The following is a 24,537-nucleotide window of genomic DNA, read 5'->3' as shown; positions in this document are numbered from 1 at the left end:
TTCTGTCTATAAATTCAATCTCTGCTGATCACATTGGAGCCCATTCTAAAATCACCACTAAGCCGGGCGTGGTGGCACACGCTTGTAATCCCAGTATTTAGGAGGCTGAGACAGGTGGATTCCCGTTTGCGGCCAGCCTCGGCTACTTAGTAATGCCCTCTGCAACTCAGTGAGACCCCGTTTCAAAATAAAGAATCAAAAACAGGGCTGGGGGGTGTAGCCCAAAGGTAGAACGCCCTGGGTTCCATCTCTGGTACCGCAAAAAGGGGGGGGGGGGGAGATGAGAGAGAAAGAGAAAAGAAAGGCATCTGAGCCCAGCACAGTGGTACACACCTGTAATCCCAGTATTTGAGAGGCTGAAACAAGAGAATTACTAAGTAGCTGAGGCTGGCTACAAACCTGCAATCCTCCTGTTTCAGCCTCCCAAGTACTGAAATTATAAGCCTGTGCCACCACACCTGGCTCTGAGATCCTGTTTCAATATAAAAAACAAAAAGTAGGACGGGTGTTGAAGCTTGGAGTTAGAATGGCTCTGAGTTCATTCTTCAACACACACACACACACACACACACACACACACACACACGAAGAAAGTAAGCAAGCAGAAATGGTGGGGCACATCTGAGGCTAAGATTCGAAGACTGGAGGATCACAGGTTCCAGGCCAGCCAGCGAACAACAACTTAGGGAGATCTTGTTTAAGAAAAAAAAAAAAAAAGGGTGCTGGGAGTGTAGCTCAAGGTGGAATGAATGCTCCCAGGTTGAAGAAGAAGGAGGAGAAGGAGGAGGAGAAAAAAGGCCAATTAAGATGTCTTCAAAAGTTAGGCGTAGTGGCGCACGCTTGTAATCCCAGCGTTTAGGAGGCTGAGACAGGAGGATTACATAGGTTCAAGGCCAGCCTCAGCTACTTAGTGAGGCTCTCAGCAACTTAGTGAGACCCTGTTTCTAAATAAAATATAAAATAGGTCTGGGGGTATAGCCTGGAGGTAGAAAGACCCTGGGTTCTACCCCCAGTAACGCAAAAAAAAAAAAAAAATCTCCAAACTGAATTTGCAATTTTGATTTTCCTTCTTTCATTTTTCTTTTCTTTTTTTTTTTTTTTTTTTGTGTGTGTGTGTGGTACTGGGGATGGAACCTAGGGGCTTTCTACCTCCAGGCTACACTCCCTATTTTATATTTTACTTGGAACCAGGGTCTCACCAAGTTGCTGAGAGCCTCACTAAGTAGCTGAGGCTGCTTTCAAACTTGCCCAATCCTCCTGTCTCAGCCTCCCAAGTATTGGGATTATAAGTGTGCACTGTCACACTGGTTCCTTTTTTTTTTTTTTTTTTTGGTATCAAGGATTGAACTAAGGAGCATTTTACATCTGAGTCACACCCCAGCCATTTTATTGTTGTTACTGAGGATTGAACCTAGAGGCATTCTACCTCCAAGCTACACCGTCAGCCCAATTTTATTTCTTTATTTGCAAACAGGGTCTCACTAGGTTCCTGAGCCTCACTACATTGTGGAGGCTAGCTTTGAACCTGCAATTCTCCTGTCTCAGGCTCCCAAGTACTGGGATTACAAGCATGCATCATCACACCTGGCTCAGCCATTTTTATACTTATTTATTTAGCGGTACTGGGGATGGAACCCAGGGGCATTCTACCTTTGAGATACAACCCCAGCCCTATTTTTTGGTCTTTATTTTTATTTAATTTTTTTGGTGGTACTTGGGGTGGAACCCAGAGGCTTTCTACCTCCGGGATATACTCCTAACCCTATTTTTTTTACATTTTATTTGGAAACAGGGTCTCACTAAGTTGCTGAGAGCCTCACTTAGTAGCTGAGGCTGGGTTCGAACCTGCACAATCCTCCTGTCTCAGCCTCCCAAGCACAGAGATTAAAAGTGTGGGCCAACACGCCCGGCTAGTCTTTATTTTGAAACAGGGTCTCGCTGAGCTGTGGAAGGCCTCACTAAGTAGTTGAGACTGGCTGCAAACTGCAATCCTCCTGTCTCAGCCTTCCAAGTACTAAGATTACAGTGCCACCACACCTGCTCTTTATTTTCTATTTTTTTTTATGTGAAAGTTTAAGTCAAGCAAAGACAAAAGACAAAAACAGATCCCCTCCATCCTGGGGTGGGGGAAGGGTCCCTGAGAGTAGCCCTTATTTTCTATTTTGAAATAGGGTGTCAGCTGAAGTTGCTGGTGCACACTTTTAATCCCAGTATTTGGGAGACTGAGACAAGAGGATCGTGGTTCGCGGACAGCCTCAGCTACTTAGTGAGGCCCTTTGCAACTTAGTGAGACCCTGTTTAAAAATAAAGGGGAAAAAAAAAAAAAAATAGGCCGGGCGTGGTGGCGCACTTCTTGTAATCCCCACACTTGGGAGGCTGAGACAGGAGGATCGCACGGGTTCAAAGCCAGCCTCAGCTACTTAGTGAGGCTTTCAGCAACTTAGTGAGACCCTGTTTCCAAATAAAATATAAAAAAGGTCTGGGAGTGTAGCCTGGAGGTAGAAAGCCTCTGGGTTCCACCCCTACTACCACCAAAAAAAACCAAAACAGGGCAGTGTGTGTAGCTCAGAGGTCGAATGCCCTTGGGTTCCATTCTTAGACATGCAAAAAAGAAAAGATCATATATATATATATATATATATATATATATATATATATATATGTTTATTTTTGTGGTACTGGGGGTGGAACCCAGAGGCTTTCTACCTCCGGGCTATACTTCCAGACCTTTTTTATATTTTATTTGGAGACAGGGTCTCACTAAGTTGCTGAGAGCCTCACTAAGCAGCTGAGGCGGCTTCGAACCCGTGCAATCCTCCTGTCTCAGCCTCCCAAGCGCGGGGATTACAAGCATGCGCCCCCACGCCCGGCCTGCCCTATATTTTTATTTTTTATTTTTTTGCGGGTCTGGGGATGGAACCCAGAGGCATTCGACCTCCGAGCTACACCCCCTGCCCTAGTTTTTAGTCTTTATTTTGAAACTGGGTCTCACTGAGTTGCAGAGGGCCTCACTGAGTAGCTGAGGCTGTCCGCGAACCGCGATCCTCCAGGTTTCAGCCTCCCGTATGCTGGGATTACAAGCGTGCGCCACCATGCCCGACTTATTCTTTATTTTGAAACAGGGTCTCACTAAGTTGCAGAGGAGGCTGTTCGCGAACCGCGATCCTCAGGAATGCTGGGATTGCAAGCGCGCACCACCACCCCGACTTCTACAGTCTCTGAAGGCAGAAGTCTCAGCAGAAGGTCCAGGAGCGGGCAGACAGAATCGGAAGGAGCCCGAACAGCGAGGCGGGGCGGGGCGGGGCGGGGCGGGGCCGGCGGGGCGCGCGCAGTCCCGGAAGTCCCGCCCAGCGGAAGCTTAGACGCCTGGGCGCTCCGGAGAGCGTCAGGGGAGGAAGTGCTATTTTGGCGGGCAGCTCTGACGTCACTAGTCGTCTGCAGGCTCCGGCGCGCCACAGCTGGCGGGGTTTCTTGCTGACCTGAAAACCTGGACGGACCCGGCTGTCGGGCCCGAGGAGACTGCGTGGGACGCCCTGGCGCTGGGACGCCGGGACGCGCGGGATGCCCGCACAGCGACCGTGAAACGAGAGCCCTGCCCCGGCCTCAGCCCGGCGCCGGGGACGCGGCGCCCCGGAGCGAGGGGAGCACCCTCACGGGTAAGACGAGCGGCGGAACTGGCTGACGATTGCCGCAGTGCGGGCCGAGCCTGTCTCCCTCCAGAGCGGTGGTGTTCCGGCCTCGGAGCGCCTCGCTCTCCTGGGAAAAAAAAAGTCGCTTTATTTTTTTGCCTGGCCTTTGGCTTAGAAAGGGACCGAGACGCCGCCTTGCAGCATACTTATGTTTCCTTGACCCTGACATCGCCTTTTTGCCTCAAGCCCTGTTTGTAGCTCCTAATGTTTGTTTTCTTTTATTATTATTGTTAGTTTGTGGTACTGAGAATTGAACCCAGAGGCATTCTACTTCTGAGCTACATCCCCAGTTCTGTTTTATTATTTTATTTTTTAATAACTTTTTTTTTTTGCGGGTCTGGAACCCAGAGGCATTTGATCTCCGAGCTACACCCCCTAGCCAATATTTTATTTATTTTGAAACAGGCTTTCACTGAGTTGGGAAGGGCCTAAGTAGCTGAGGCTGTCCGCGAACCGCGATCCTCCGGTTTCAGCCTTCCAAATGCTAGGATTACAAACGTGCGCCACCACGCCCGGCTTCTCTTTTATTTTTATTTTTGTTTTTTATGGTACTGGGAGTAAAACCCTGGGGACTTCTGCCTCCGGGCTACATCCTGAGCAGCCCTATTCTTTTTCCAGAACAATTAAGTCAGTTTATTTTATAAACATATAAATAAGATTGTTTACAATGCTCAGCTCTATTTTTATTGAGAACCAGTATTTCACCAAGTTGCTTACAATCTCACCAAATTGCATAGGCTGTCCTGGGACCTGCAATTCTCCTGCCTCATCCTCCCAAGTATTGGGATTACCGTTGTGCTTTTTCCTTTTTCTTTTCTTTCTTTCTTTTTTTTTTTTTAGGGACTGGGGACTGAACCAAAGGGCATTCTACCTTTGAGCTACATCCTCAGCCCTACTTTTCATTCTTTATTTTGAAACAGGGTCTCACTAAGTTGCAGAGGGCCTCACCAAGTAGCTGAAGCTTGAACCCTTGTGGCAGCCTCCCAAGGACTGGGATTACAAGCTTGTGCCACCAGGCCCGTTTTTTTGTTTGTTTCTTTTTTTTCTTTTTCTTTTTTTTTTTTTTAATTTTGAAACAGGGTCTTGCAAAATTGCTAAGGCTGGCCTGGAACCTACGACTCTCCCAAGCACTGAGATTAAAGGCATGCACAACTATGCCTGGCCCTAATGTCTTAATTCTGGTATGTTGTTGGGGATAATACTTATTTATTATTTATTTATTCATTCATTTATTTTGTGGAAGTGGGAACAGAACGCAGGGGCATTCTACCTCCGAACTACACCCCCAGCCCTATTTTTTATTATTTTGAAACAGTCTCACTGAGTTGCAAAGGCCCTCACGAAGTAGTAGCTGAGACTGTCCAGAAACCACTGTCCTCCTGTCTCAGCCTCCCATGCTGGGATTACAAGTGTGTGCCACCACGCCTGGCTATGGGAATAATAAACACAAAACTGTGTTGATTTGCTTCCTATGTGCTTAGCTGAAAATATGATTTTTTTTTATTCTAGGTGTTGGAGTTGAATAGGCCTTATTAGCACATTAAAATGACTGCACCCAAAGAAGCCATCCCTTCCTTGTTGGAATGCCAGTGCCCCATTTGTATGGAAATCCTTATCCAGCCTGTAACCCTCCCTTGTAAACACACACTCTGTAACCCATGCTTCCAGTCAACTGTCGAAAAGGCAAATTTATGCTGTCCTTTCTGTCGCCGCCGGTTCTCTTCATGGACTAGATACCATACTCGAAAAAATTCTCTTATCAATATCAAACTGTGGGAGATGATTCAAAAACATTATCCAAAGGAATGCAAGCTTAGGGTCTCTGGGCAAGAATCAAAGGAAATCGGTGAGTAAAACTCAGGGTGTATATTGGATTAAAAACCCCAACTCCTAGCCAGGCGTGGTGGTGCACGCTTGTAATCCCCGCGCTTGGGAGGCTGAAACAGGATTGCACAGGTTCGAAGCCAGCCTCAGCTACTTAGTGAGGCTTTCAGCAACTTAGTGAGATCCTCTTTCCAAATAAAATAGAAAAAAAAGGTCTGGGAGTATATCCTGGAGGTAGAAAGCCTCTGGGTTCCACCCCCAGTACCACCAAAAAAAAAAAAAAAAACCCCAAATCCTAGCCGGGCGTGGCCAAATCCTAGCCGGGGCATGGTGGCACATGCTTATAATCCCTGCGCTTGGGAGGCGGAGACAGGAGGGTCACGCAGGTTCGAAGCCAGCCACGCTGGCTTAAGAGACCCTGTTTCCAAATAAAAATATAAAAATAGGTCTGGGAGTGTAGCCTGGAGGTAGAAAGGGCTTCCTGGAAGCCCAGTGCCACACACACACACACAAAAAAACAACCAAATCTTTTAAGACGTGAATCTCATTTTATTTATTTATTTATTTATTTATTTATTTATTTATTTATTTTTTGGTGGGTATGGGGATGGAACCCAGGGGCATTCTACCTCCGAGCCACACCCCCTGTCCTATTTTTTATTCTTTATTTGGAAACAGGGTCTCACTAAGTTGCACAGGGCCTCACTAAGTAGCTGAGGTGATCCTCCAGTCTCAGCCTCCCAAATGCTGGGATTACAAGTGTGGGCCACCATGCTGGGCTTTAGTTCAGTCTTTAGTCCAAGCCTTCCAGCAGGTGGACTTGAGCCTGAAACTGAACACTTGACTGTGTGTGTGTGTGTGTGTGTTTCTGGGGATTGAACCCAAGACTACAACTGAGCTACATCTGCAGCCTTTTTGTATTTATTCATTTTATTGTATTTATTTATTATTATTTTGGGGGAGGAGGGGTGGTACTGGGGTTCCTGGAAACCCTTCTACCTCCAGGCTAGACTCCCAGACACCTATTTTTTATATTTTTTAAATTTGGAAACAGGGTCTCCTAAGGCAGCTGTGCTGGCTTCAAATTTGCGCGATCCTCCTGTCTCCGCCTCTAAAGCACAGGGATTACAAGCGTGCACCACCACGCCCCGGCTTATTTTATTTTATTTTTCTGTGGTACTAGAGATGAAACCCAGGGGCAGTTCTACTTCTGAGCTATACCTTCAGTCCTATTTTTTTTTTATAGTGGGGATCAAACCCAGGGGTATTCTACCTCCCAGCCATACCACAGCCCTTTTTATTTTATGTTTTTTGAAATAAGGTCTTAGTAAGTTGCAGAAGTTGACCTCAAACTTTCCATCCTCCTGTCTCAGACTTCCAGGTACTTGAGGTTACTGGCATGCACCACCATGCCATGTTTTCTAGCCCTTTTTATTTTGAGACATATCTCCCTAAATTGTCAAGGATGGCCTGGAACTTACTCACCTTCTGCCTCAGTCTCCTGAATAGCTGGAATTACAGACATGTTCCTCAGTTCTGGATTTCTTTTTTTTGGTGTGTGTGGGGGGTACTGTGGGTGGCACCCAAGGGCATTCTACTTCTGAGCTACACCTCCAGCCTTTTTTTTTTTTACGCAGTACTGGGGATGGAACCCAGGAACATTCTACCTTTGAGCTACACCCCCAGCCCTATTTTTTATTCTTTAGTTTGAAACAAGTCTCACTAAGTTGCAGAGGGCCTCACTAAGTAGCTGAGGTTGCCTGCAAACCTGCAATCCTCCTTTCTCAGCCTCCCAAGTACTGGGATTACAAGTGTGTGCCACCACACCTGGCCTGGGTTGTTTCTTAGGACAAGGGACAGGTTACTAGAACTTAAACCCTGGTCTATTCAACCTCTGTGCTACACCCCCCAGCCATGTGTGTGTGTGTGTGTGTGTGATGTCACTGGGGATTGAACCCAGGAGCATTCTACCTCTGAGCTACACCCCCAGCCCCATATATATATATTTAATTTTGAAACAGGGCCTCACTGAATTACTAAGGATGTCTTTGAACCATGGTCCTCTTTTCTCAGCCTTCTAAGTATTGAGATTACAGGCATGTGCCACTATGTCCCACTATGTTGTTACAGTTTTAACTAAAGGCCAAAGATTATGGTTTGTGTTGCTTATAATGTTCTTTTCTTTTTTATGTGAAATAGTTGATGACTATCAGCCAGTTCATCTATTAAGCAAACCTGGGGAATTGAGAAGAGAATATGAAGAGGAGATAAGTAAGGTAGGTGTTATTATTTTTTTTTTTAAGAAAATTCAGTTTCAGGTTTTATTTATAGTTGTATGTGCTCACAATTAGTATTGAAATGTATGTAATTTTAATGTGCTTTATACATGCTTCTGTTTTTATGGCACTAGGGATTGAACCTGAGGCATTCTACCTCTGAGCTGCATCCCCAATCCTATTTTTATTTTGGAACAGGGTCTTGCTTGGTTGCTGAGAGTCTCACTACTTGCTGAGGCTGTCCTTGAATCTGTGGTTCTTCTGTCTCATCCTCCCAAGTACTGAGAGTACAGGTATGCACCACCAAGTCAGCTGTAGTGTAAGTAGTGTGCTCAGTCTAGACTCTCAGTTGGGGTTTCAATGTTCTACTAACTAGTAGCAGAAAGTTACTTGTGTTTCTGCCCCTATTGATGATGTAATGGTTCCTTCTTTGGTCTCAGTTCCACACCTGCCCATTGTTTGGGATTGAACTCAGTTTTAAAATAGGCCGTGTTAGTGCAAGTCAGTTTTTACTATATCACTCCTTTTGCTAGGTTTTGGTTTAGGATATTAGGTCTGTCTCAGTACATGGAATTCCATTAACTGAGGAAAGTATTGCCAAGAAGAACTTCCCTAAAAGTGTGGCAGTGTAATAGAAACTGATAAGGATTGAAGAGACAGGTGTGGGACTTTGATTAAATTTCCAGTGGACTAGCCTAGCTTGGTGACACATGCTTGTAATCCAGCATTTGGGAGGCTGAGACAGATGATCACAGTTCGCAGGCAGCCTCAACTACTTAGTGAGGCCCTTTGCAACTCAGTGAGACCCTGTTTCAAAATAAAGAATAAAAAATAGAACTGGGGCTGGGCATGGTGGCGCACGCTGTAATCCCAGCATTCTGGAGATGGAGACTTGAGGATCGCAGTTCATGGACAGCCTCGCTATTTATTAGCGAGGCCCTTTGCAACTCAGTAAGACCCTGTTTTAAAAATAAAAAGACTAAAAAAAAAAAAAAAAAAAATAGGGATAAGGGTGTAGCTTGGAGGTAAAATGCCCCTGGGATCCAACCTTGGGCTGACTGGGGAAAGCTTTCTGGGAGAGCCTTCTTGAACTATTCTGCAGGTATGTGCCTCCCCAAGATGGTACTTCATTTGAGATATTTAGATCTTGCCGATTTATTCTTTTGGGACTTTTGCTTTACTCTTCTTATAAAATATTGTAAGTTAAAAAGTACAGAAGATGATCCTAAACTAATTTTTAAGGTGGAGGCAGAGCGACGAGCCAGTGAGGAAGAAGAAAACAGAGCCAGTCAAGAATATATACAGAGATTATTGGCAGAGGAGGAAGAAGAGGAAAAGAGACAGGCAGAAAAAAGGCGACTCGAGATGGAAGAACAACTGAAAAGTGATGAAGAACTGGCAAGAAAGTTAAACAATGATATTGTAAGTTTTAGGAGGGAACTTTGAAGTATTAACATTCTGATCACCTGTCTTATGTCATTCTACCTGCCTTACCTTACCTTTTTCCTTTTTTTTTTTTTTCTATTTTTTTTTTTTTTTTTTTTTTTTTTTTTTTTTTTACGGGTTTGGGGATAGAACCCAGGGGCATTTGACCTCTGAGCTACACCCCCTGCCCTATTTTTTTATTCTTTATTTTGAAACAGGGTCTCACTGAGTTGCAGAGGGCCTCACTAAGTAGCTGAGGCTGTCTGTGAACTGCATTCCTCCGGTCTCAGCCTCCTGAACGCTGGAATTACAAGCATGCAGCACCACGCCCGGTCTTACCTTGCTTTTTCCTTTTCATTCGTTTCTCCTTTCCTCCCTTCCAAGTGTGGTACAGAGGATTAAACTCAGGAACATTCTACCTCCGAGCTATTTCCCCCAGCTCTCTTTTATTTTTATTTATTTATAATTTATTTTATTTTTTTTTGGTACTAGGGATGGAACCCAGGGCCCTTCTACCTCTGGGCTATACTCTTAGACCTATTTTATATTTTTATTTGGAAACGGTTTCACTAAGGTGCTGAGAGCCTCACTAAATAGCTAAGGCTGGCTTCGAACCCACATGATCTTCCTGTCTCAGCCTCCCAAGTACTGGGATTACAAGCCTAGGCAAGCCTGTGCCACCATGCCCAGCCTTTATTTTTATTTTGAAACAAGGTATCTCTAGGTTGATGGAAATCTCACTACTTGCTGAGGCTGTCCTCAAACTTGCAGTCTTCCTGTCACAGATTCCCAAGTAAAGTACTAGGATTACAGGTATGCACCACCATCATGCCTTTATTTTATTTTTGTGCTACTGGGGAAGAAATTCAGGGGCATTCTACCTCCAAGCTATACCCCCAGTCCTATTGTGGTTGTTTGTTTGTTTGTGTTTTCGTTTTTTTGTGGTACTGAGGATGGAACCCAGTGGCATTCAACCTCCGAGCTACACTTCCTGCCCTATTTTATTTTTATTTATTTATTTATTTATTTATTTATTTTTCGGTACTGGGAATGGAACTCAGGGACATTCTACCTCCAAGCTATACCCCCAGACCTATTTTTTATTTTATTTTGAAACAGGGTCTCACTGAGTTGGAAAGGGCCTCAGTAGCCAGTTACTTTTTGCTGTCTTTTTTTTTTTTTTTTTTTTTTTGATACTAGAGAATGAACCCAAGGGCATTTTTCCTCTGAACTACATCCCCCATGTCCCCCTCCCTTTTTATTCCTAGAGATTTAACCCAGGGTCATTCTACCCCTTAGATATATTCCCAACCCTGTTTTATTTTTTTTTATTTTGAAACAGCATCAGCATCTCACTAAGTTGCTGAGGCTGGCTTTGAATCTGTGGTGCTCCTGTCTCGGCCTCACAAGTACTAGGATTACAGGTATGCTCTACAGTGCTTGGCTAATCACTTTTTTAAATGAAAGCAAGCTGGGCGTGGTGGCACGTTAGTAATCCCAGTATTTAGGAGGCTGAAATGGGAGAATTACAGGTTCCTAGCCAGCTTTCTGCAATTTAGTTTTACCCTGGTTCAAAATAAAATGCCCCAGGGTTCTATCCCCAGTACCACAAAAAAAAAAAAAAACACAACAAAAACAAGACAAAAAATAATAATAAAAAAAATAGGCCTGGGGGTAGAGTTCAGAAGTAGAATGTCCGTGGGTTCAATCCCCAGTACTGCAAAAAAAAAAAAAAAAAAATATATATATATATATATATATATATATATATATATTTTGAAGCAGAGCATAACCAGGTGGCACATGCCTATTATCCCAGTACTTGGGAGTTGAGACAGGAGGATTGCAGCTTTGAGGCCAGCGTCAGGAACTTAGCAAGATCCTATTTCAAAATAAAAGTAAAAGGGAGGCAGGAGTGGTGGCACCCACTTGTAACCCCAGAATTTGGGAGGCTGAGGCAAGAAAATCACGGTTCGCGGACAACCACAGCTATGTAGTGAGTTTCAAAATAAAACATAAAAGCCCCCTGGGTTCTATCCCCAGTACCTAAAAAAAAAAAAAAAAAAAAAAATAGAATAGTAAAAGAGTGTAACTTGGAGGGAGAATGCAACTGTTTTCAATCACCAGTATCAAAAATAAAAAGGGCTAGCCAGGCATGGTGGCACACACTTGTAATCCACTTGTAATCCCAGCATTCGGGAGGCTGAGACCAGAGGATCGCAGTTCACTGGCAGCCTCAGCTACTTAGTGAGGCCCTGCCAGGGTCCAGCCCTAGCAAGAGTCGAGGTTCATGTGTTGGTGAGAGAAAGCTGAGGTCGATGAGAGAACTGTCACATGAGATCAGATTCAAGCTTCTCCATTTTATTCAAGATTTGTTATTTTTATCCTTTCTTTTTTTGGCAGAAAAGGGCATAGCCATGCAAGCAGGAACTCCAAGGACAGAAAACATTATTATTTACAGACTTCAGGGTGGGGTGCCAGACATTTAAATAATCATAGTGTGCTTTGTCTCACTTCACAAGGCTGACTCCAACTTAATCTTATACATTGGCCCAAGCTAAGGTCAGTTTGAACTTAATGTTTGGCCCAAACTTTATTCTTGGGAAAAATCTTTGCTGCCTGAGTCTCTCACAAGCCGTTGCCCATCAATTTTAGTTATAATGTTTATACATAAAATTCTAATTATACATATTAATCCAAATAATCCTAAAATAGTCTTTTGAAGAAAGGAATGCTAGACATACTTCATGAGGGATCTACGCCGTTGCGGATCCCCTGATCGAGCTTTCTCAAGATCTGCGTGAGATGCAACTTAGTGAGACCCTGTTTCAAAATAAAGAATAAAAAATAGGGCAGAGGGTGTAGCTCAGAGGTCGCATGCCCCTGGGTTCCATCCCCAGACCCGCAAAAAAAAAAAAATGCATTTAGGTGCTTGGCATGGTGGCACAAGCTTGTAATCCCAACATTTTGGAGGTGGAGACAGGAGAATCGCAGTTCGCGGACATCCTCAGCTACTTAGCTAGGCCCTTCACAACTCAGTGAGACCCTTTTTCAAAATAAAAAATGAAAAAAAAATAAGGCAGAAAGTGTAGTGCAGAAGTTAAATACCATGGGATCCATCCCTAGACCCGCAAAAAAATAAAGGGCTGAGGGTATAACTTGGAGGTTGAATTCCCTCAGGTTCAACTCCAGTACCAAAAGAATAAAATACAATAATAATATATTTACCAAATGAGGCAAACCTAGAATTGGGAATTTTTTCCTTGTTTCTGGTTTTGGAGATTGAGCCTAGGAGCATTCTACTCGCTGAGCTATACCCCCAGCCTTATTTTTTATTTTGTTTACTTGTTTTTATTTTCTTTCTTATTTTTTGGTGGCACTGGGGTATGGAATCCAGGGGCTTTCTACCTCCAGGCTATACTCTCAGACCTATTTTTCTATTTTATTTGGAAACAGGGTCTCACTAATGAGAGCCTCACTAAGTAGCTGAGGCTGGCTTTGAACCAGCGCAATCCTCCTGTCTCAGCCTCTCAAGCGCGGGGATTACACGCGTGCGCCACCACACCCGGCTTATTCTTTATTTTGAAAGAGTCTTGCAGAGTTGTTGATACTGGCCTAAAACCTGTCATCTTCCTGTCTCAGCCTTTGAGTATTGTGAGTACAAATCTGCACCACCATGCCCAATTTGTGATACTTACTGATATGTTGTTAAAACCTAGAATTGTTTCTATGAAACTTTTACTTCAGGTATGTCTTCATTTCTTTAAAATTTACCTCATGGATAAGATAGTTACAATGACATGAAACTGGTATTACATGAGATTGGTATCATTAGGCCTTTTTGGGTTTTGCTTCATAATGTACACAGAAAATAATTTAAACCAACTTGGGTTGCCGGGCGTGGTGGTGCACGCTTGTAATCCCCACGCTTGGGAGGCTGAGACAGGAGGATCACACAGTTTTGAAGCCAGCTTCAGCTACTTAGTGAGGCTCTCAGTAACTTAGTGAGACCCTGTTTCCAAATAAAATATAAAATAGGTCTGGGAGTATAGCCCGGAGGTAGAAAGCCTCTGGGTTCCACCCCCAGTACCACACACACACACACACACATAAAAAAAAAAAAAAAAAACTTGGGTGGAGTGTGTGTGTGTGTGTGTGTGTGTAACCCAGGGGCATTCGACCTCCAAGCTACACCCTCTGCCCTATTTTTTATTCTTTATTTTGAAACAGGGTCTCACTAAGTTGTGGAGGGCCTCCTAAGTAGTTGAGACTGTCCGTGAACCGCAGTCCTCCAGTCTTAGCCTCCTGAATGCTGGGATTATAAGCATGTGCCACCACGCCCGGTTGACTTAATTTTTATATAGTCTTTTCCTGGTGGCTTCAACCTTCCATGGATACAAAAACCCAAGAATCCTCAAGTCTCTTATATAAAATAGTGTAGCTGCCAGGCATGGTGGCCCATACTTGTAATCCCAGTACTTGTGAGGCTGAGACAGGATCACAGGTTCGTGGCCAGCCTCAGCTATTTAGTGAAGTCCCTCTGCAACTTAGTGAGACCTTGTTTTCTTTTCTCTCTCTCTCTCTCTCTCTTTTTTTTTTTTTTTTTTTTTTTTTGTGTGGTACTGGAGGTGGAAGCCAGAGGCTTTCTAACTCTGGGCTATACTCCCAGACCCATTTTATATTTTATTTGGAAACAGGGTCTCACTTAAGTTGCTGAGAGCCTCACTAAGTAGTCAAGGCTGGCTTCGAACCCGTGTGATCCTCCTGTCTCAGCCTCCCAAGCACAGGGATTGCAAGCGTGCGCCACCACGCCCGGCTGAGACCTTGTTTTAAATAAAATAAAATAGCATCGCTGTGACCTGGACATGGTGGCGCACTCTTGTAATTTCAGTATTTAGGTTGAGATAGGAGGATCGAAGGTCACGACTAGCCTCAGCCTCAGCAAGTAGTGAGACTCTCATCAACCTAGTGAGACCGTTTCAAAAAGTAAAAATAAACCAGGGGTGGTGGTGCATGCTTGTAATCCCAGCATTTGGGAGGCTGAGACAGGAGGATTATAGGTTCTCAGCCAGCCTCAGCTACTTAGTGAGGCCCTTCACAACTTAGACCCTGTTTCAAAATAAAGAATAAAAAGTAAGGCTGGGGGTGTAGCTCGGAGGTAGAATGCCCCTGGTTCCACCTACAATACCACAAAAAAGAAAAAAAAGAAAGATAGGGCTAGGGTGTATCTTGGAGTTAGAATGCCTCTGGATTCAACCTCCAATACCATATACACACAAAAATAATAAAATAGGATGGTTGTGCATATAATCTATATACTTCTGTATACTTGAAGTTATCTATAGATTACTTATGATATCTAATGCAATGTAAATGCTACATAAGCAGTTATATTTTTTCAGGGAATAATAATCTGTACATTATCAGTACAAATAATTTTTTCCTCCCAAATATTTTTTCTTTTCTTTTTTTTTTTTTTTTTTTGTGGTATTGGAGATGGAACCCAGAGGCATTCTACCTCTGAGCTACACCCCCAGCCCTATGTTTATTCTGTATTTTGAAACAGGATCTTACTGAGTTGCAAAAGGCCTCACTAAGTAGTAGCTGAAGCTATCCGCAAACCGCGATCCTCCTGTCTCAGCCTCAAAAATTACTGGCATTGCAAGTGTGAGCCACCATGCCCAGCTTTTATTCTTAATATTAAAACAGGGTCTCACTGAGTTTCAAAGGGTCTCACTAAGTAGCTGAGACTGTCCTTGAACTGTGAATCTCCTGTCTCAGCCTCCCAAATGCTAGGATTACATGCTAGCACCACCTGGACCAGCCCCAGATATTTTCAATTAATGGTTCGTTGACTCCCAGAATACAGAACCCATGGGTATTAAGGGCTGACTACTGATTTTTTTTTTCCTTTTCTTTCTTTTGCAGGTCTGGGGATGGAACCCAGAGGCATTTGACCTGTTTTTATTCTTTATTTTGAAACTGGGTCTCACTGAGTTGCAGAGGGCCACACTAAGTAGCTGAGGCTGTCTGCGAACCATAATCCTCCAGTCTCAGCCTCCCAAATGCTGGGATTATAAGCGTGCGCCACCATGCCTGGCTTTTTTTTTTTTTTTTTTTTCTCCAGTCCTGGGGATGGAACCCAGGAGCATTGTACCTCTGAGCTACACTCCCAGCCATGTTTGATGTTTGTTTGTTTGTTTGTTTTTAAGTCTTTTAATTTTTGAAACAGGGCATTAACAGAGTTGCAAAGGGCCTCACTAAATAGGCTCCCGAATCCTGGGATTACAAACATGTACCACCACGCCTGGCTTGACTACTGATTTTTGCATGATCTCTTTTAAAGAATATAAAGAAGCTGAGTGTGGTGATGTATGCATGTAATCCCACAGGTTTGAGGACTGCCTCAACAATTAATGAGACTCTCATTAACCTAGTGAGATCTGTTTTAAAAACAAGACTTTCAAAAATAGGACTGGAAGTATAGCTTGGAGATAGAATGTCCCTGAGTTTAGTCTCTAGTAACACACATACACACACACACACACACACACACACACACACACACACACGTGTATATATACTTTTATATATATAAAGAATGTAAGCCGGGCGTGGTGGCGCACGCTTGTAATCCCCCCTCTTGGGAGGCGGAGACAGGAGGATCGTGCAGGTTTGAAGCCACTGCACTGGCTTAAGAGACCCTGCTTCCAAATATAAAAAAGTATAAAATAGGTCTGGGAGTGTAGCCCGGAGGTTGAAGGGCTTCCAGGAACCTTAGTACCACCACACACACAAAAAAAAGGATGTAAATATGCTAGGAGAGCCAGGTATGGTGGTGCATCCTTGTAATCCCAGCCTTTAGGAGGCTAAGAGAGGCGGATCGAAGGTTCAAGGCTGGCCCCAGCTACTTATTTAGGCCCTCCACAACTTAGACCCTATTTCCAAATAAAATATAAATTAGATCTGGGAATGTAACCCAGAGATAGAAATCTCCTAGGTTCCATCCCCAGTACCATAAAATTTTTTTAAAATTAAAAATAGGGTATAACTCGGAGGTAGAATGCCCTTGGGGTCAATCCCCAGTACTGCCCCCCACCCCAAAAAAAAAATGGGAGTAGTGGTGCATGCCTGTAGTATCAATGTTTAGGAGGCCAGGACAGAATTACAGGTTCAAGGACAGCTTCAGCAACTACCAAGAGCCTAAGCAACATAGTGCGACCCTGTTTCAAAATAAAGGGCTGAGGGTGTATAGTTCAGAAGTCGAATGTCCGCCTGGGCTTAATCTGTAGTATTCCCCCCTCAAAATTATTTAAATATAATTCCTGAAAAGTTTGGTAGATCCTAAATTAATTCAATTACTATCTTATTTAATCAAAAGTTTTCTTTAATAATGTCTTTCTTTTTTTGTTGGTGAAGAACAATTTCCATGAGGGAAGTATGTTTCCTTCCTCGAATCCCAGAAAATCTGATCCAGTTGCAATTATGTCACAAAAGAAAAATAAGAACAGACAAAGAAACACTGAGGACATTCAGAAGTAAGTTAAATATGACTATTAATATCTGTTGGCCATCTACTCCGTCAATGTTTTTATTCTTATTAGACCACTGTTTATATTTTCTCCATGAACTCTCTTGGGTAACTCTAAAGACAGTGAGATTGTAAAGTGAAAAGAAATGAGCTACTCTCATTTTATTCCTGACTAGCACAAGGATAAAGAAATCTGGAATGGAATAGCTGGGCGTGGTGGCACCCGCTTGTAATCCCAGCATTTGGAAATTGAGACAGGAGGATCACAGTTCCCAGACAGCTTCAGCTACTACTTAGTGAGGCCCTTTGCAACTCAGTAAGACCCTGTTTCAAAATAATAATAATAATAATAATAAGGCTGGTGGTATAGCTCCTTAGTTTCACTAAGTTGCAGAGCACCTCACTACATAGCCGAGGCTGTCCTCAAACCTCTGGTCCTCCTGCCTCACCCTCCCAAGTACTGGGATTACAGGTGTGTACCACTATGCCCAGCTGATATTTTACAATTTAAAAAATATACCTACCCATCTGTTGAGACTGAGACAGGAGGATTGTAGGTTCAGAAACAGCCTCAGCAAGTAGTAGACTCTAACCGAACTAGCAAGACCCTGTCTCAAAAAACTTATAAAGGGGGCCTAATCTCCTCAGAGTTAGAGTGCCCATGAATTAAATCCCCAGAATCACACACACACACACACACACACACACACACACACACAAACCTACCATTGTGTAATCTGCCTTCTTATTCCTACTTTTACTACATTGTCCATTTTATTACAAACTTCACATATTTTGGGGCAAATAGCCTATTAAATAGGCTTAGAAATTTAGAGATAAACAATTAAGTTGATATGTTAACGTATCTGTTTGTGTGTAGGCAGATAGTTGGTATAAAAAGTATATAATATTAAGTATCTATTCCATAATTGTAGACATCTAATCATGAAGCCTTTCTCAATAGAGTAAAAATGTAGTAAGCAGAGGCTGAGAGCATGTGATTATGGCAGAACACCTGCTTAGAATGTGCAAAGCCCTGGGTTCAATATCTAGAACCAAAAAATAAATAAATAAATAAGGAAACAGCCAAAGTTTCTGGCATGATAGTTTGATGCTATCCGCCTTTTAAGTTTTTCAAGAATTAAGAAATATCTAAGATGGAAAGCCGGGCATGGTGGTGCATGCTTGTAATCCCAGTACTTGGGGGGCTGAGACAGGAGGATCCGGGTTCATGGCCAGCCTCAGCTGCTTTACAGTGCCCTCCACAACTTAGTGAGACTCTGTTTCAAAATAAAGAATAAAAAATCGGAGCCAGGCATGGTGGCGCACACTTGTAATCTCAGCATTTGGGAGGCGGAAACTAGAGGATCACGATTCACGGAAAGCCTCAGCTACTTAGTCCCTTTGCAACTCAGTGAGACCCTGTTTCAAAAAGTAAAAAGACTGAAAAATGGGGCAGGGGGTGTAGCTCAGAGGTAGAATGTCCCTGGGTTCCATTCCCAGTACTGCCAAAAAAAAAGAATAAAAAATCAGGCTGGGGGTGTAGTTTGGAGGTAGAATGCCCCTAGGCTCAATCCCCAGTGTACAGGGGGAAGGAAAAAAAAAAGATTTAAGCTGGGTATAGTAGCGCATGCCCATAGTCCCAGTACTCGGGAAGCTGAGACAGGAGGATTGCAGATTTGGTCCAGTTTCAGCAACTCAGCAAGATCCTTAGCAACTTAGGTCTCACCGAGTTGCTGAGCTGGCCTGGAATCTGTGGTCCTCAGACGGCCTCAGTCACCTGGTTAATGGGATTATGGACATGCACCACCACACACAGCAAGTTTTATTTCTTTTTGTATTTTTTGTTGTTTTCCTTTGAAAATATTACTCAACTATTTTTTTTAACTGTGTTAGGGGATCAAAGCCAGGACCTCACACTTATAATAGTAAGCACAAAATATTTGAGACCCGGAGATGAAATGGATTTTAGAAAATCAGCTAATCGGTAAATCAGACAACCTTAGACATAAATAGCTGTGATTCAGTATATTGGGTATCTACCGACTCTCAAGACATTCAAACTGATTCATTTTTTTTTTAAGGTATTTGTCACCTAAATGTCTATTTGGATCAGCATCTCAGTCTGAACTTGTAAAAGTCAAGGAAAACTCCATAATTAAGGTATGTTGATGCTAAAGATATTCTTAAGGCATATTTCCTAAAGGTATAAAACTACTAATACCTGTGGTTTCCTAATTTTTTTAGGGATTATAGATAATGGAACAGCCTTTCTTAGTCATCTGTGCTCACCTGAACTAAGGATCAGTAAGCCTTTTCTCTCAAGGGCCAACTGGAGCTATTTTAGTCTTTGTTATCAAAACAGTCTCTGTGAGCCGGGTGTAGTGGCACACACTTGTAATCCCAGTACTTGGGAGGCTGAGACAGGAGAATTGCTGGTTTGAGGACAGCCTCAGCAGAGCCTCAGTTTGAGGACAGAGAATAGTGAGATTCTCATCAACCTTGTAAGACCCTGTTTCAAGATAAAAATAGGGCTGGGGTATAGCTCAGAGGTTGAATGCTCTTGGGCTTAATCCTCAGTACCAACCCCCCCACCCACCAAAAAAAGTCTCGCAGCTCTTCAGCCATGCCATTGTAGTGTCAAAAGTGTCCATAGCCACCCAGATGTGGTGGTGCACACCTGTAATTCCAGTACTTGGGTGGCTGAGACTCCTAGGAAGATTGCAGGTTCATGCCCATCCTCAGCAGTTTAGTGATGCCTTCAGCAACTTAGTGAGACCATGTTTCCAAAAATAAAAAAATATAAAATAGGGCTAGAAAGCCAGGAGTGGTGTTGCACGCTTGTAATCCCCATGCTTGGGAGGCTGAGACAGGAGGATTGTGCAGGTTCGAAGCCAGCCTCAGCTGGTTTAAGAGACCCTGTCTCCAAATAAAATATAAAATAGGTCTGAGATTATAGCCCGGAGGTAGAAGGCTCCTGGGTTCCAGAGGAAGAAACCCAGTGGTTTCAGTTCCCAGTCTCTCTCTCTCTCTCACACACACACACACACACACACACACACACACACACACACCCCACCCCCACCCCCACCCCCACCCACCCAGACAGCTCTGTGACCTTCTTGGTGAACTCACCCAATAAACTCTTTATGCATACCCTTAAAAAAAATAATCATAAGATGGCAAACAAACCATGCTAGTAGTACAGTATTAACTGTGTTCAGGAGGAATCCTCACAGCTCCTAAGTGATGGCATAGTAATAAAACCACAGAAGTCAGTGTGGTAACCACTGAAACTTCATGCCCTTTAAGAGTCAATTATTTCTGGTAACAGCCCATGGGTGTAGCTTTCAGGAGTCCTGGTCAGGAACATACCCAGTCAAGAGAGTTGTAAGTCACTTAGAGAAGCCTCAGAATCATAGAACACTCAGTTTTAGCATGGATGCCATTCACCATTCAGAGGTGAATTTTTACCATAAGCTGTGTAGCCTGATAACATATGACATTTCACCTTTATCAGGTTTCCAGGAAAATAAGACTAGGAGAGGTTAACATGTGCCAAAGTAAAAAAAAAAAAAAAAAAAAAAAAAAAAAAAAAAAAACTACAGAGAAGTTTTATGTTCTTGACAGATTCCTAACATATTTTATTCTGCTAGGTGGTTTCATACCAGCTAGCATCTCATGGACATTTACTCTGTGCCAAGTTTATGTATAATCTTTAATCTTCATACAACTACCAGCTAAGGAGTCATCTTTGTGCTTATTTAACATTTTAAGAAAACTGAGGCTAGGCATGGTGGCACACACCTATCATCACTGCTACTGGGATAATACAGGAGGATTGCAAGTTCAGAAAATTCATGATAAGATAATATAAATACAAAGGATAAACTATAAGAGGCAATACAAACCTATGTAGCTCAGTGGTAGAATTTATGCCTGCCGTGCACGAGTCTTAGAGTTCAGTATGCAGTACAGAAAGACAGAAAAGAGAGAAAAAGAAAACTGAGCATAAAGTATTTAAGACAGTTGCTTAAAGTCTTTGAAGTAAATGAATAGAGGGGTGGATTCACATACAGGTATTGCAGCTCATACTAGAATAGATGGTTAGTCGGGAAGCGTTGTAGAGCTGGGACATTTTCCCCCAATATCATATTCACAGCAAAACTAGGTAATCGATCTAGAATTTGGCCAATCCAAACCACGTTGCTAGCTGGGCATGGTGGTGCACACTTGTAATCCCAGTACTTGGGAGGCTGAGTCAGAATGATCACAAGTTCCTAGCCAGCCTCAGCAACCTAGTGAGACCCTGTTTCAAAACAAAAAAAATAAAATAGGGCTGGGGGTATAGCTCAGAGGTAGAATACCCCTGAATTCAATTTTTAGTAACACACACACACACACACACACACACACACACCTACATTGCTTCATTAAAAATGCTACTGGGAGCCGGGCGTGGTGGCGCACGCTTGTAATCCCCGCGCTTGGGAGGCAGAGACAGGAAGATCGCACAGGTTCGAAGCCAGCCTCAGCTACTTAGTGAGGTTCTTAGCAACTTAGTGAGACCCTGTTTCCAAATAAAATATAAAATAGGTCTGGGAGTGTAGCCCAGAGGTAGAACGCCTCTGGGTCTCCCCACCCCCAGTACCACCAAAAAAAAAAAAAAAATGCTACTGGGAGCCAGGGGTGGTGGAGCACACTTGTAATCCCCACGCTTGGGAGGTGGAGACAGGAGAATCGCGCAGGTTCAAAGCCAGCCATGCTGGCTTAAGAGACCCTGTTTCCAAATAAAAATATAAAATAGGTCTGGGAGTATAGCCGGGAGGTAGAAGGGTTTCCAGGAACCCCATTACCACCAAAAAAAAAAAAAGCCACGAGGAGCCGGGCGTGGTGGCGCACGCTTGAAATCCCCGAGCTTGGGAGGCAGAGACAGGAGGATCGCGCAGGTTCAAAGCCAGCCATGCTGGTTTAATAGACCCTGTTTCCCGGCTTGCTTGCACATTTGCTTCAAATATTTTAATAATTGACTTATAAGCCGGGCGTGGTGGCACACGTTTGTAATCCCAGCATTTGGGAGGCTGAGACCTGGAGGATCACGGTTCACGGACAGTCTCAGCTACTTAGTGAGACCCTTTGCACTCAGTGAGAACCTGTTTCCAGATAAAAAATAAAAAATAGGGCAGGGGGTGTAGCTCAGAGGTCGAATGCCTCAGGTTCCATCCCCAGACCTTCAAAAAAAAAATGTTATTTCGGAAGAGATCTATCTGGAAGCTTCAGAAAAATGCCAGAATGTAGCTCCACATCACAAAAAAGGTTAAAAGTTTCTGGACTAGGGTGGGGGCATGCCTGTAATCCCAGTACTTGGGAGGCTTAGACAGGATCACAAGTTCAAGGATAGTTTCAGCAAGTAGTGAGACTCATCAAGCTGCTGAGACAGGAGGATCGCGCAGGTTGGGGGTATAGCTCAGAGATAGAATGCCCCTGGATTCCATGTCCAGTACCCCACACACACACACACACAAGTTCCTGAACTAGCCAGGCATGATGGCATATGCTTGTAGTACTTGGGAGGCCAAGACAGGAAGATCATAGGTTTGTGGCCAGCCTCAGCAACTTAGCAAGGTCCCCTGCTACTTAGTGAGAACCTATTCCAAAATAAATTTGGACTGTGGTTGTAGGTCATAGGTAGAAAGCCCCTTGGGCTCAATCCCTAGTACCCCAAAAAAAATCTGAACTAGAAGTTTATAAGGTGAAAGAGGTCAGAAATTGGCCATATATAAAATGTAATTTGTAATTTGTGGGGGGTTTTTTGTGTGTGTGGTGGTGGTACTGGGGTTCCTGGAAGCCCTTCTATCTCCGGGCTACACTCCCAGACCCTGTTTTACATTTTTATTTGGAAACAGCGTTTCCTAAGCCAACGTGCGCGGCTGGCTTAGAACCTGCGCGATCCTCCTATCTCTGCCTCCCAAGGGCGGGGATTACAAGCGTGCGCCACCACGCTCGGCAATTTGTGGATTTTAATGTATAGATTTTTGTGGACGTGAAAATGAATCGATGTCTTTTTTTTTTTTTTTTTTTTTTTTTTTTTAGTGGTGCTGGGGATGGAACCCAGGAACCTTCTACCTCTGGGCTCTACTTCCAGAACTATTTTTTATTTTATTTGGAAACAGGGTCTCTTAAGCCAGCGGGGGCTGGCTTTGAACCTGCGCGATCCTCCTGTCTCGGCCTCCCAAGTGCGGGGATTACAAGTGGGTGCCACATGCCTGTGATCCCAGTACTTGGGAGGCTGAAACAGGAGGATCTCAAGTTTGAGGACAGCCTCCACAACTTAGTGAGGCCCTGGGAGGGGGGAGAGGGAAGAGAGAAAGGAGAGAAAAGAAAGCCCTAATCTAAACTGGCTCATAGGATAATAATGTTGAGAAAGAAAAAGAATTGGGCCTGTGATGTAACTCAGAGGCAGAGCAATTTGTCTAGCATGCATAAGGTCCTGGTTTACATCCGCAGTACCACAAAACAAGAGAGAACTAGTATACCTTTATTAGTAAAACTTAATAATGTATATGGTATATATCATTAAACTTATATTTCCCTTCATACATTCAATGTTTTTCTGTTTTCTACAGGAAGTTCACAGTCGTGATAAGCAGATTCCAACATGGCAAGATAAAGAAGGTGTGCCAACACAAACTGAAGAGGATATGCCAACGCTTTCTCCTCAGATGCGCCTTGAAATTCAGGAACAAGGTGTGGAGTTTTCAGTAGAGTCACCTATGCCACGGTTACGTGCCCACGATGCAGAACAGTGCCCTGAGGGAAAAGCCAGAACAAAATCAAGTGATCATGATGAAGAATTACATGTCAAAAATCATGAGGGACCTGCAACCAAAGGTCCTTACACGAATGAAGCGACCGTTAAGCCTTGTGGCAGAACAGACAGCGGGTGTGCTACATCAGGAATGACGTCGATAACTGGAGACAACACGACTGATTCTGAAAATGAAGCGTCTAGCCTAGTGATCAAGAAAGATACCTCCAAAAGAAAAAGCCAGGAATCTTTGTTTGAAGCAGTCAAGGATTCGTGCTTTTCTGCAAAAAGGAGGAAAACGCTTTCCAAATCTTCCTCCAATCAAGAGGAAACAGAAAGAAATTTTACGCAAAAACTGATAGATTTGGAGCAGCTACTTTTTGAGAGACATAAACAAGAGGAACAGGACAGATTATTAGCATTACAACTTCAGAAAGAGGTAGATAGAGAATACACAAAGCCAAACCGGCAGAAAGGATCCCCAGATGAGTACCAGTTACGAGCTACATCCTCACCTACAGGCAGCTTCCTGAACGGACAGAGGCAGAATTCCAAAGACAGGAACTTCAAAAGGCAAGCTGATACAGGGCGTTCAAAGCCTCTGAAAGGCTCAAGGAATGAAAACACGCAACCTTCTAAAATCCCACTAAAGCATGTGGTTAATGGAAGAAAGATGTCAAACTCTACTAGAAATCATTGTAATGTATCCAAAAATGCTCATTCCCTACAGCCTAGTAATTCACAGAGAAGTATTTTTCAGATGTTTAAGAGGTATACAGAGTAATGCGTGTTGGGTAAAGGGAGTGTCTTGCTGGATTGTACTGTCTCTTTCTCTCAGTCTATAATTTTGTCATTCATCTCTGCTCTCTAGGTATCATTGTCTTCAACGACTGAGATTACAAGGGAAGAATATACAAATGCGTTTCTGTAAAACTCACTGATAATCATGGTCCCTGTCCTTTCCATTGTTAATAACTGGTGTGC

General features: G+C 43.4%; 1 protein-coding gene across 1 annotated transcript; it reads left to right on the top strand.

The window, feature by feature from the left end:
* Nucleotides 1-5,234: 5,234 nt before the first annotated feature.
* Nucleotides 5,235-24,337, top strand: RNF168 (ring finger protein 168; the record flags this gene model as incomplete). Its single annotated transcript, XM_080695910.1, has 6 exons — nt 5,235-5,535; nt 7,713-7,789; nt 9,032-9,211; nt 16,634-16,752; nt 18,830-18,908; nt 23,372-24,337. 6 exons carry the CDS (start codon nt 5,235-5,237, stop codon nt 24,335-24,337), a joined length of 1,722 nt encoding a protein of 573 aa, XP_080552036.1.
* Nucleotides 24,338-24,537: the final 200 nt, after the last annotated feature.

The sequence above is a fragment of the Muscardinus avellanarius genome (assembly GCF_963383645.1).
Source record: "Muscardinus avellanarius genome assembly, chromosome: 5".
NCBI classification, from domain to species: Eukaryota; Metazoa; Chordata; class Mammalia; order Rodentia; family Gliridae; genus Muscardinus; species Muscardinus avellanarius.
The sequence above is the reverse complement of the archived record's forward strand: the minus strand, read 5'-3'. Positions and strand labels throughout refer to the sequence as shown.